The 13,646-nt window shown below is 37.4% G+C and overlaps 1 protein-coding gene across 1 annotated transcript in view; it reads right to left on the minus strand.

The window, feature by feature from the left end:
- EPB41L4A (erythrocyte membrane protein band 4.1 like 4A) overlaps nt 1–13,646 on the minus strand; it is a gene marked incomplete at both ends in the record, with an annotated part of 130,350 nt that overhangs the window by 64,264 nt on the left and 52,440 nt on the right. The window contains 4 exons of the mRNA XM_080362823.1: nt 1,110–1,230; nt 4,184–4,281; nt 7,800–7,878; nt 8,258–8,309. Coding sequence (XP_080218949.1) covers nt 1,110–1,230; nt 4,184–4,281; nt 7,800–7,878; nt 8,258–8,309 — 350 coding nt within the window. The remainder of the gene's footprint in view (nt 1–1,109; nt 1,231–4,183; nt 4,282–7,799; nt 7,879–8,257; nt 8,310–13,646) is intronic.

Genomic DNA, 13,646 nt, shown 5'->3' on the forward strand with positions numbered 1-13,646 from the left:
CCTTTGTCCTCTCTGCAGTGCAATATTCTCCTCCCACAACCTCTTCAACAGTTGCCCTTGCCAAGTACCATAACTCTTGCTTATTTGCACCTTCTCAGTGCCTTCTCACACATGAGAAATGTTATCAGGTACAGTTTCAGTGTCTGTGAACTTCTGTAGTGCCATGCTCAGTTTAAACCAAAACTATTTTGAGGGCCACAAGATACCCTGTGTTTCCACTGCTTTATGGTTAAATGCAAAGTTTTTGAATTTGTTTGGTTTTTGTCCAGAGACCAGCACTTTTAGTCAGTGCTGCCTGTTTCTAGCTGCCACTTTTTTTCTTACAAATCACATGTTCTTCCTTACAGTGGAATCCTTTGTATTGACCACTGCCAATACGTCTTATGTAAGATATGTTTGTTCATAAAATGAAAGAACTTGATGCCTGTAGAACCAAACTCTCTCTTTAATTCATGCAGATGTCGCAACTAAGGTTATCACTTAATCCATGGACATACAAACTACTTTCCTGGTACCTCCTGAGATGTGAGCTGCTCCCACAAAGATTCATGCAGGTTGATACAAGCACTCCTCATTACCACAGCTAATGATCTTGCAAGAAAATAGAGGCTTCACTGTACCAAGTGCTGCTGTACATTATTAGATTAAAAGTGGTTTTGTCCTAACAGTTCATTTGAATACACAGGGCATTATGAAGAAATGAAATGTTACTAATCTTGTCTTACAGACAGTAAACTGAGGCATGAACATAAAAAGCAACTTGCAAAACATCTGTCCTGGAACAGGGAACTGAAATCACAGATTTTTATTTCATTCTTTTTAACTAAAAAAACAAAAGGAAACTGGAGTACAATTAAAACTGCTGGTTCTGAGACACCCATACCTAGGTATGACAGACATTGTATTTCCAGTTATTGTCCTGCTCAGTTCCTAAGCCAACAACTCCAATTATGTAAAATGTTTTCTGTTTATGTGGGACATGCGGGATGCCCTGTGTTCTTCTCTTGGATCTAGAGACCTCCACTCTGCACCACGAGCTGCTCCCTTACTACCAAGCACCTACAAATTTGATTTTACCTGCCAAGTTCCCAATAGTACTGAATTCTTACATCAGAGTTTTGTGTATCCGCTCTATGGCATCCTCCAGCTCTTCCTTCTGGTCTGGAACAAAGCGGTACTCCGAGACATAACCTGCAGTGTGCTTATATGGGTCATAGTCCCCCAGCTCAGCTACAGGACACAAGAAGAAAAGATAGGTTACCCATTTTCAATGCTTTATTTCAAACAAAAAATATTTTAAGTAATCCACCTATTGGTCCCAAGCCACCTCTTTGCAACTGACTGTCAATTTACCATGTAGTCAGTTAAAAAACACAAAGGCAGTACAGAACTGTTCATGTTAGCACACATAAAACCAAGAAAAAATGTCTTCAGTCACTTTAAAAGAGAAATGGAAGGTGTAAAGAGCTAGAGGTTTTGATAGAAAATCTACCACTTCTATAAGGGGTAGATATAATTTTTTCCAAGACAGTAAAGTTGAAATTTGATGACCTATATTTTTTGGCAGCATATGTATAACAAGTATAGAAGAAAAGTCTAGTTTTTAGATTATCTATGCCCTCACAATAAGTTGTAATATTATAGATAGAGCTGATCCACATTCTTGCTGAGAATCCTAACATAAATGTCAGTGTGGGAATGCAAATGGATACAAATATCTTGAGACATCTAGATGTATGCCCTCCTAAGTGTCTTCTGAGGAAACACAAAACTTCATTTTCAATAAAATATCGTTATATTTCCTGAATATTAAATTCACTATCAAAATCAAAACAATTTTTAAAAATCATTTCTTAAATAAAATAATGTAATGAATAGCTGAAATAATTTTATTTGAAACAACCATGAATTTGCATACATTAGTCATGTCAGTTTACATGTCACAATCCAATTATAAAATAAATACACACCTTGGTCAGAGCTCACTTCTACTGATCTTAACTATAACTGCATCTATCTGAGAAACTCTGCAAAAATACTTCAATTTTTTAGTAACACTACACAAAACCTACATAGGCTTCTCTGAGAAAAGTTCCATGGATGGTTTCTATCCAATGCACAAGCCAAAACACATAGCTAAAGGAGGCTTCAAGAGCCAGGAAGAAAAAGACTCATAAAGTAACTCATGTTTCTTTCCAAAATTTAATTACATTTCTAGAACAAGACAACAATCTGCTCAGTAGAGATGTTCAGAAGTTTTTGTAGAAAACCTCCATAAAAACAATGTGGTTCATGCCCACAGCAGAAATAAGAGTATGAATAACTACAACAGCAACAATTCCAGCATTCCCAATAGGAAAACTGGTATATTCTGTAAACTGTGCCGTGGGTACTGATTTTTCCACCATCACCACTATAATAGTCTGCAGAACTGACCAAAAAAGGAGGAAATAATTCACAACAGGATCTGCCTGGAGACGACGGGTGACACCCAGGCACAATCTGAATGGCGAAAGCAGGGACTGTGGCTGGAGAAGGACATGGGCAGAAGCTCCGGGAGAACAGGTGGCCTTGCCTGCTACTCCAGATCTCGGCAGCTGCCAGTTCCACCACAATATACCACTGACACTACTACAGAAGCAGAGCTTCTTGGCTATTACTGATTTCCCACAAGCACATTTCATTTCAGTTTGGAAAAGAAAAAAAGCACAGTCTGCACAGCGCCCTTGGAAAGGCTGTTGATGGCGGTGTTGACGCTTTGGGTTCATATTTTCAGTAACCGCACAGAGATTGCTGAGGTGTCTTTATATACGTTGAACAACTGCAGGCCCTAAATAAAAGGACTGTGCTTATTTTATAGAGTCAAGGGGAATGTATGCTTGCTGGTGCTAGGACTAACTTTAACCCACTGAATAAAATTTCTGCAGTGCTTTAAGTCTCCTCTCTCACATGGGCCTCCTCATTGTTTTTCAACAGAACATCTGAGATTAGAATCACAGGAACAGGGCTTTATACCAAAACATCAGCTCCCCATACTCTAGCCACGTTACAAAATGACTGAAGGCCAAGAATTCATTCTTTTTACTCATGTCTCATAATACAATGAAGATGTCACCACCATTACATATTTTCCTGATTCATACTTGCCATATTTTTTCAGGGAAGGCACGTATGTCAGTGAAGTGAAGTGCACATTGCAAACAGTTTTTCAGAGTATGATGTCGTATTTCTTAGACACCAAAATGAAGTTAAAAAAAAATTGTACAAAAATAAAAACTGCCTGAAATTTTATCTTTCCAGAAACACATATAACATGCCATGAAATTCTGTATAATGTCCACTCCCATTTCATAGACAAGTCATGCTGCCTTGTGTAAAATGGAAATGAACGGATTATTTTTAATGTTGTATTGTGTTGTTGAGTCACACTTGGAACTCCACTAATACAAATAATCTTTGCTTAATACATATCACTTATGAGAAATCCAAATTTAACATAGAACACATTACGGATACAGGTCCCAGCATGGCTTAGCATATGATTTTTGACTGCCAAGTGTGTTTGAATACAGAGTTTGAGCTGTCAGGTGAAAGGAATAACTACCTTATAGACAGCTCCTTTCTAATTGATTGCTAGTTCTATCAAGTATGCAGGATGTAACATCCCCTTCTGAAAAGCTAACTACTGGTGGGTAAATGCAGATAAATGACAGACAGAATTAAAATTCTTCACTTCAAGTCAAAACACATCCTCCCTTCAAGCACAGGCACATTCATATTGACATAATGTAATTTTTCAAAGAGTCTTCTATTTGACAGACTTCGTTGGCTGGAGGCTGCCAATAGTTCATCAAATCTGTAAACCTCCTGATAAAGTTTTTGTCATACTCTCCATGCAATCCAAAGTCATGAAGTCCTAAGTATATGATATTTCTCAGCAAGGCAAAGAGTCTTCAGATTGACTTTTCAGTTTCTCCTTTACATTGACTTCTATATTGCTTCTATATTATCTGTTTGAAATTGTCATCTACTTACAGTTCTTTAGATTAATCAGTCATACTAGTTTTGTTCTGTTTTGAAATGAATGTGTAAAGTGTTAGTGAATTCTTCAGTCATCACTTAAAATTAATCATAATGCAGGATATTAAAAGAAATTAGTTTTCAGTTGGCCAGAAGAACTTACACTGAATTATATATGCTCCCAACTGTGCTGCAGTATCAATTGGACAAGGTAATCGGCCCTGTAAAACATCTTGCTTGACCTGCAAGAAAAACTGATACCTAAAATACAGAGAGAAAACAAATTTATTAATTCAGTATTGAGGCTGATGCACCAAGTAATGTTCCATCATCTTCCACTTTACTGAAGACATAACACGTACCGTAACTATGAGACAGTAACAAACTGTATTTCTCTCTAAATGACTTTTCCACTGCTGACACTGAAGTAACAACTAAGATTAATCTAGTGAAAGAATCTAGGTAGAGGAGCACTCTAGTTTTCCCTTCCGCTTACGTTGTGCAGATGCAATTCATTTTTCTCCTAAAAATGTGATTTCTCTCCCTTGACTGTCATAGGGCAGTCAGGAAGCAGAGAAAAGGTGAGGAATCTCAAAATTTAATAAGAAACCTGTCAAAGGGCCAAAGTGGATCAACATAAGGGATAACTCAGTATTGGATACTTCTTTACTCAAAGGCTTCCCTTCCACACACCAGAGAGCAGCAACCAGATTTGATGGAGTCCATACCCCCATGAAAAAGATGGATGGGTATACCACTAGCAGCTAACTGTATCTGTCATAGCGGAGGATACTTTCCTTATTGGAATAGAGATAGCAGGGATAAAAACGTAATTTTCAAAGTCATAACCTGCTTCTACTCTCGATGAAGCACATACTGAGGCCACTTACAGTGAAACAATATGGACAAAACACATGGAAAAGTAAAGAAAGAAAACAAGCCATCATACACAGGATGTGCTTGGTTTTGCAACTCCCCATACTAATTTATAGGAAATCTTTTAAACACTGTTTAGATTTTGTCTGTTTTATTACAACAGATCTACGCAGTGTTTCACATCATCCTAAACAAGTTTATTGCACCAAGTTCATAAGAAGATGACAATAAGGAGAAGGTAACTTTTAAAAAAAAATAAACAGTCATCCATACAAGCACACAGTTTTTTCATTATCCATTAATTCAACTTTATGTAAAGTCATTCAGCTACACTGCAAATAATTTATTTTGTGTTAGTACAAGTTACTTATGAAAGCACCTTGGAATGATCTGCATGTTCAAAGTGCATCTACACTGATTTCAAGGAAGTTTGCAAACTGCAGGTTACATGATAGCCGATCCACGAATTATTTAAGATCAAATCAAATTTACGAGACTTTATTAGCCCAGATGAGCCTCTGAATAAGTATACCAGTGAGTTCCTGCTTAATGATCTCAAAGATTTTACGCTGTGCCAGACATTCTAGGAAGAATGTCCACACTTTAAAGAAATGGCTAATATTCTCTGCCTTAGATAACCATGGCACTGCAGAGTAATTTTTCTGGGAATGTCATTAGGCAATACAAAGCACATACACTGAATGTTTCTTCACTCAAAGCAATATCTCAGTAGTGCTTCTAGCTTATGCTTGCCAGTCCTACCTAGATAAATCTTCTCTATATGAATGGTGATAATGACAAAGATGATTTCACATCTACTGTGGAGTACATAGCATCTTCTTTTTAACATGAAATGCATTTCTGATATGTACTCATCTTTCTGGGAGCACTCCTCCATCTCTACAGTGCAGAGCTTCATACCAGATGATGCTACAAATGTATTTTCCATGTGGCAGGTATCTATATTCCTGCATTCTTATACTGTAGTCTCAAAATAAAACAGGATAGGAAACTGAAAAACACTACCTTCCTGCAAAGAACAGTCACAGCCAACTGTTAAGTGTTTAAGTGACTCCTTTAACATGAACAATCTCACAATACATTCAGAAAATGTAAATGAGAATCACCTCAGTGTTAGCTTCTGCCTACAAGCCAGATAGATTTTGCTGTGAAGCAATTACAAATTTGACAGGTTTTCATAATTTGCAAATAGCAATTATGTAATGCCACAGATCATCAGCATCTAATAAGCAGAGACTCCACTTTCATAGCCATTAAAATAACAAACACATGCTCCAAATAAACACATTGGTTAGCACAAACTGGTTTACATGTCACTGTTACATTTGGTCAAAAAAATATTATTCTTTAAAAAAATCAGGCCTCTAATCCCTCCTAAGCTGAAGAAGGTTTTATTATTACTGTATTTTTTTCTGAAAAGCTATACCTTCCTTTCAAGGTTTAAGAGGCTACATTAATAAATGCCCATAAATGTTGATGGCATTTGATTATTCAATTTGTTTAGTTGAAGACTGTCAATACAAGCACATCACATTCTTATGCCCTCCCTCTGTACCTTCTAAGGTGCAAATTCTGCCTGACCAAACACGGCACAGAGATGAACAGAGGCTTACTAATTATACTAAAATGCTTCTTGACTAGGTTCACACACCTAATCAGCAGTGCAAATGACTGACTGACCTTATGACACGGCAAAGAGAAACAGTTCCTGAAAATTTCACCCCTGTCCAGTAATTTCCCAGACAGTAATACACCCTGCCTCCCGGGTCATAACACATTTGGTGGCCAAAGCTCAATTCCCAAGGCCACCTGTCTTCCCCTGTGAGCAGGGTTGAAAGTGCTTCTGGAAAAATACAGGAAAACTTCCTCAAACATTCATGGTACAAGGCCATCCCATTGAGGCCAGCTTACACTCCTTTACCTACAAAGTATTTATTATTTTTACCAGGCCAGCCTAAATCTTGTGGTATTGGACACCTCCGTTCCTGCTGTGCCAGCATGGAAACAAAAGAATTTTCTCAGTCTGCTACAAGAACATTCTGCCTGTGCCGCAACAACTGTGAGCTTTGATTAAAGAAAATTAAAAACCCTGTGTGCATTCTGATGAATTCTCTTGTGTCATGTTCCTAGGACATCAAAAGAAATATTTTAGCATTTATTAATGCAAGCCAGCACAACAGTTTTGTCCACCTACCTATGCAAATTCTCAAATTTCCTTTTGAACCTAAAACTAATTGTCTGAGACCTTTCATGAATAAAGCAAAAAGAAAACCCTGAGCGTGAGAGTTCAAGCAAGCATGTGTGTATGTGTCTGTGCACATGTGTGTGCATGTGTCAGTGTGTGCACCTTCATTTTTGTAGAGGCCAAGCTCAGTTAAAAGAATCAAAAGTATGCAACTCTTCAATCTCCTTCACATATTTTCAGAAAGACCAAAAGAAATCCTCTTGAAAAACAGTTCTGGAATTTAAGCTATGGCAAATAAAGAAGAAAATCCCCTATATTTATATTTGATATCCAAGTAAACTCTAAACTTGATTATAGCACAATATAAATGCAAATGTGACAATGCATTCCTTAAAATTAAAAAAAAAAAAAACAAAAAACAAAAAACAAAAAAACCACCACAAATGCAAATAAAGTCCCTTTGGTTTTTGATGCACCAGAGATCATCTTTTCATCTTGGGCTTCCAGTTCGTTGTCTATACTGACCACCATGAAGCTAGTCACAATTCTCTTCCTGCCCATACATGTTTAAGCAAAAAATATTCAGCTGTTCGAGAAAAAAAATCCCACAACCCAGTTACATCACAACAATATGCACCTGGCTGGAACAGATTACCACCCTGAAATCAACAAACTACACTCTTACTGAATACTGTACCTTGTTATTTCTTCTTTAAGTTTACACGGATCCTCTGCATAAAACTTAATGCCAAAATACAGAGTGTATGGTGGTCCAGCTGAAGGAAAAAAATATTTGGTGTAAAAGTTAGTTGTTATGAACTGTTAATTGTTACAAATTGTTACTAGCTGAGTACAAAAAAGCGACTAAGATGGCTATCGTAACACTTAACGAAACTTGAAAGTTTCAGAAAAAATCTTACACCCACACAGCAGACCTATATATACATCTACACTTATTACATGAGGTGAAAAAAAAAAAAAAAAGAAGTATTTTTATTATTACTTTTCTAATCTTGTGTTTATTTATTCACAGCCTGTTTGCCCACTTGGAGTTTTTCTTTATTTTGAAGATTTAACTTCAGATTTGATTGCTAACTTGCTATTTCTTGCTATTCATCTTTAGATATGTACTTTAAGTTCAAATTAAATACATACTGTTTATCAATTCTTTATGTTCACCAAGGGTCTTTGCAGGATCCAGCCAGTACTGTGAGACAGATAATTGTGGAAATTAGTCACTTAACATGGAAAATTAATACAGAACAATTGCAATTCTATATTTATTCCTATATTTATTAGCAGACTGACACACTCCAGTCTGCTAACGACGAACTCGTGTCAGCTTCTGATCAGAGAAACACTGTCTGTACAAATCTAGTGCTGCATATCTTCTCTGGGGGTAAGCGTCTTCCTAAAAGGAAATCTGCTTGGTAAGAGCCACCACATCTCAGATTCATGACAAGCTGGCTCTACAGAATTATCACACTAAGTACCTGCTGGTGTCTACCTCATCTGCTGCAGCTAGTATCTGGATGTGCAACCTTGCTATTTTCTTCCTGTGAGATTAATCTAAGCAGGATAATTCTATTTAACAGCAACATGAAAGCGTGTGAGACAGGGTCTACAAGGAAAGAATGAAGGGCCTTCACTCGCTTCCTGAAAAACAAAAGATTGTAGGGAGGAATAGGCATAACAGCATTCTCCCAACACCTGAGAAATTGCTGTGAGAACACAGTGATCAATTTTAATTCATGTTCACTGAGCATGAATAAATTTGCTTACCTAGAAGCAAAAAATCCATAGATTTTCAGAAACAGTTTCTAGAAGCAGGGGGAGAGGATGACTGTAAACTGGCACCAATGTAATGAGGGCACGGACTCTTCAGTTTACAGGGCTAGTTGGCAAAAAGTGTCAGAGATGATCAAGGTGTGCTTAGTACACTGCAGAGGGATGAACTGTTAGATGGTTTCCCATATTATTAGACCAAAGGACAATCTGCAGCATAATTTCTCACTGATTACTCTGACCTGCCTTTATCAAACTTCTAGCAAAAGTTATCCTGATGTTACTGGTGAAGACAGACTAGCTACACACTTCACATTATGTCTACACAGGTCAACAGGATCCTGCTCTTGTAATCCCTCCAGCTACTTATTTCTTCCTTAGCTTGACTTTTCTATGATTCAGTTTTGGAATTAAGTGCAGAGGGAGCTGCCAAAACCATTCTTGTCTTCCCTCAGTTCTCTTCCCTCATACACAAAGTTTTTGGACCGGCTGAGGTTGGCACCCCTTCTTAAAATACTGGAAACAAAAAGGCTGTTGAACACAGCTGCTAGAAAGAACAAATTAAGGCAGACCAAATCTGCTCCCTTAATACCCACACCTTCTTTAACTGAGAAACTACAGAGACCAATGAACAAGGAAACTCCTCACCTGCAATCCTGAACTAACCCTACAGAGAATAAGGATAAAATGACTAACCAACACGTTTCCCCTTTCTATGCAGGAAACTTCCCTGAACTAAAAAAAATCACTATTAGAAGGAAAAACACTACAAAACACTTCAGTCAAAAATCTCAAGCAAATAATTTTGTGTTTGTAAACAACTATTATTATTAAAACAAAAAACAAATTACTTCCATTAGCTGCTGATCAATAGAAACAGCTGTATGACTTGTTCTTGGCCATTGCTATTTCAAATCCTGGAATGTTTGTTAAAAAAAATTCTGAAATTTCAAAGGACAAAAAAATATTTAGTACTTGCTTGTATCAAATACATCCAGTAGCAATTCAAATATACACCCTCTTACCCTCAACAGAAAGTGAGAATGAAAGAATGAAACCTGTTACTCTTGTTCAAACAATGTTAGAACTCCAAATGAGCAATAATCTGAGCTAGCACAATAGGCCAATATGAAGATCTTACAGTTAACAGGCAGAAAAAAGGCAAAATGACTCTGCAGTGTACATTCTGGCTATGCAATGTGATCAGAATGTGGTCTGAACTCTGCTCAAAACTGAAATCACAGTATGAACAACAAGTCGTCAAGCTAACTTCCTTATCATTGACAGCTTTTTGTTACACTGCAAGAGATCAAAACGATTGTGTTTCAAAATCAGATCAAAATCTATCACGGAATTAAGTTCTGCTGAACTGAAATTGGCTTCAAGATATGTTGCCTTATAATCCTATTCACAGTTCAGCTTTGCATGCATAGGTAGATTATTTTTAAAAAAAATAATGGATAATGATGGATTGTCATTCAAGTTTGCAAGTCGAGCACAGAACAATTAGGTTTGTGGTTGTCTCTGCAACCTGAACACCACAACCTGTTGTATCGTTCTGTATCTTGTGGTTCACTGGTTGCCATGAGACAAATCAAGATCTGGACAAGACTGTGAGGACACATGTAGACAATACAATCAAAACCAAGTTGCATTGCAACTCTTTAGTTCTCATTAGGCTATAATTGTCTGGAAAGTCAAATATCCTCCTTGCATGGTCTTCTGAAGGCAATTCCTAAGCTTGGGGCAAAATTCAGAGGGAAAACTGCAAGTTCAGATTCAGAGGGAATCTGAAGAGAGGAGAGGGAACAAATCTGGTTATTCATATCACTAAATATTTCCTTTCCTTACTCCAAGCTGAGCCAGCAGGAGGAACTGCACTCTCAGCCCTCAACCCTGTAAGACAGATTGCTTTAGCTCAGATCAGTTTACTGCTGGGACAGAGAGTGGTGGGGAAGGGGCAAGAATCTCCTCTGCCTTCTTGTTTCTGCAGTAAGTACTTAACATCATGGCAATGCTGTAAACACACACTTATAAATAATTGCATAGCTATTTATTACTTCAAAGGATGCCAAAATTTTCCTGAAGAATGCAAAGGGTGAGGGCAGGAGAGGGAGAATTCTAACATTTTATTTGTAAGCCAAAGATGAATGGAATTTCATGGATAATGAAAAGACATTTTTCAAACCAACGTTAGACAATAAAGATGAGAACATTTACAAAACCAAGAACCCCTAGAACAGAGTTCTCTAAGCATACATACGCATGCATATATAACGTGTATTAGATAGCTGTTAAATGTTTGCATATACATATAAATAGTGTTGAGTATAGTTACAGTTTTCAGCTCACATGTTAAAGCACCGAGAGAAATGGAACAAAAAAGCAGAGTGTCTTATTAATCCAATACACTTGCACAGCAGGTGCTGACATCAAACCCTGCATTTGTGAATGCCAAAGTCGCTCCAACACACAGCACCACTGTTCTTATCTGTTTGGCAGCCAGAACACCACTTCTCAGTGATTTCCCACCTGTATCTCCCTGCACAGACAACAAGGGTTATCTGACTTGTAAACAGCTCACCATTACTGCAAAGAGGTGGAGGGCCCTGCATATACCCACTCAACTGCCTGAGATAAATTTTGTGAATCTAAAGGGGGAATTTAACATTTACAGAAGAAATGGGAAAAAAAATAATAATTTCTAAATAGTCCTAATCAATGCAACTATACAATTACTAAAGTGATGGTTACTAGTTTACCAATTGTTATTTACAAAGAACATATAGTGTTCATTTAATTTACTAAGACTGATTATAAATGTACAATGTTACGTAAGAAAATAATTCCCTTTTAATTTTTAGGTAGGAAAAAAAAAAGTTTTAAAGCACAGCCTCTCTAAGAATAAATGGGCTATATTGTCCTTTGCACTTTTACAAATCTGGCTCCCATACAAGCCAGATGTATGAGCAGTATGCACCAAAGCACCATGCAGTATTTCATATTTAGCCCTTTTAAATGACTGCAAGCATTTTTCCACAAATCTGGATTCTTCGTTCCTTGTATCTGCATAGGGTTAAACCTGGGTCAAATTCCATGAACCTGTTTGAAACAAAATATTAACTAGGTTGAAATGTTTGCTATGGTATCAATCAATGAAGTGTCTGGTAGAGAAAAATCTATCAACTTCAAACTAAATCCTGGGCCGTCTTAACTAGATTCTTACAAAGCTGTACCCATCATGACACACATGCTAGTTTTTGTTCAAATTTACAACAGGAAAAAAAAAACAACTTTCAAGAGAAAAGCCAGTATTTTTTTTCAATTATAAACCACAATTTAAGACAACATTAATGATTAGAATTAATTTGTCAGTTTTTTTCATCAAATGTTCAGTGCAAAGAGTCTAAAACTGATTCACACCCTCAAGACTCCCTCATTACATAAGAAATGTAGAAATCATCAGGCAATTCCTAAATTCAAATATGTATTTGATACTTCTGTCTTTTCTTTAGTAGACTCCAAAGTTGTATTGATTATATTTAGTATTAGATCTCCAGTGTGTGTATCCTGTTGATCCCACTACACTCTAAGAGCTCACTCTTACAGCCTTTAACTCACCTGACCATAACCTATGTCTAGGTTGTTTTAATCCATTAACATTTTTCTAAAATTTCAAGCTTCTAATCAGTATTATCAGTCTCCATTTTCTTTCCACTATTTTAACAAGCAGAACAAGTCTTTTTCTTTCTGGATAATTTAGTATACCATGCCCGTAGGCAAATGTCAATTCCATCCAAAAACAAAATATAAGCTAAGTACAGTTCATCTGTTTTTCTAAGATCTTAAGATCAAAATACACACTACATTATATGACAGTAATTCCCTACAGAACTGACATTTTTTTTTTTAAACAAACCTTTTGTTAAAATCATGCCCTAGTTTAGCTACACACAGCCTGTTCAATCTGTTACCCTAAGCAATTTCATATAGTAACCTGGCAATCTGAGCACACTGCATTTACTTTATTAATCACACTGGATGGATCAAGGAGCAACTTTCTGATATATGAGTTTGTATGGCAGGGATGTGCAATTCATGGCACAGGCTTCTGTGCTCAGCTTTGCCACAGCTGACCTGATCTACCACTGCAGCATAGCGACTTGCAGTAGAAAGTTCAGCTTCACCAGAAACTGAGACCTACATCTCCCCTCTGTCCCTATAAGACCTCTGGGATACACAGCTGTGAAAGATATTGCCACGGGCTCCCTCCTACCTGCTGTTCTCCCAGCTCTGTATGATCAAAACACAGCTTGCCCATAGCAGGAGAGAAAAAACATATCTGTGCTACCGAATGGCGGCATGGTACAGAGACAAGGTGCTGCCCATCTCATGTTATCTCTGGATCCTGGAGCAGGACACTCATGTTTGCACAGCACTGCACCTGAAGTAGCCGGGGCTGGAGGAATGAGCTCAGCTGTGATACTGAATTAACATGGTGATACAGCTTTCTGGTTTTGTATTTTCCCTAAGAGAAATAAGCCCTAAGACAGCATCAGTATTGTGTACAGGGTGAATATAATACCTCAGATTAGCATTATATGAGAGAAGAAGGATATTTGCATCACATCCTGCTGTACAATGCAGACACGTGTCCTGAAGCTTTAGGTTAAGCAGTTTTAGCATGAGAGTTCAGTTAGGGATGGTGAGGGGGCGACCTGACCAATGTGAAATTGTGAAGTGCAGCCAGGTTTCTGGA

The sequence above is a fragment of the Nesoenas mayeri genome (assembly GCF_963082525.1).
Source record: "Nesoenas mayeri genome assembly, chromosome: Z".
In the NCBI taxonomy this organism is placed as follows: domain Eukaryota; kingdom Metazoa; phylum Chordata; class Aves; order Columbiformes; family Columbidae; genus Nesoenas; species Nesoenas mayeri.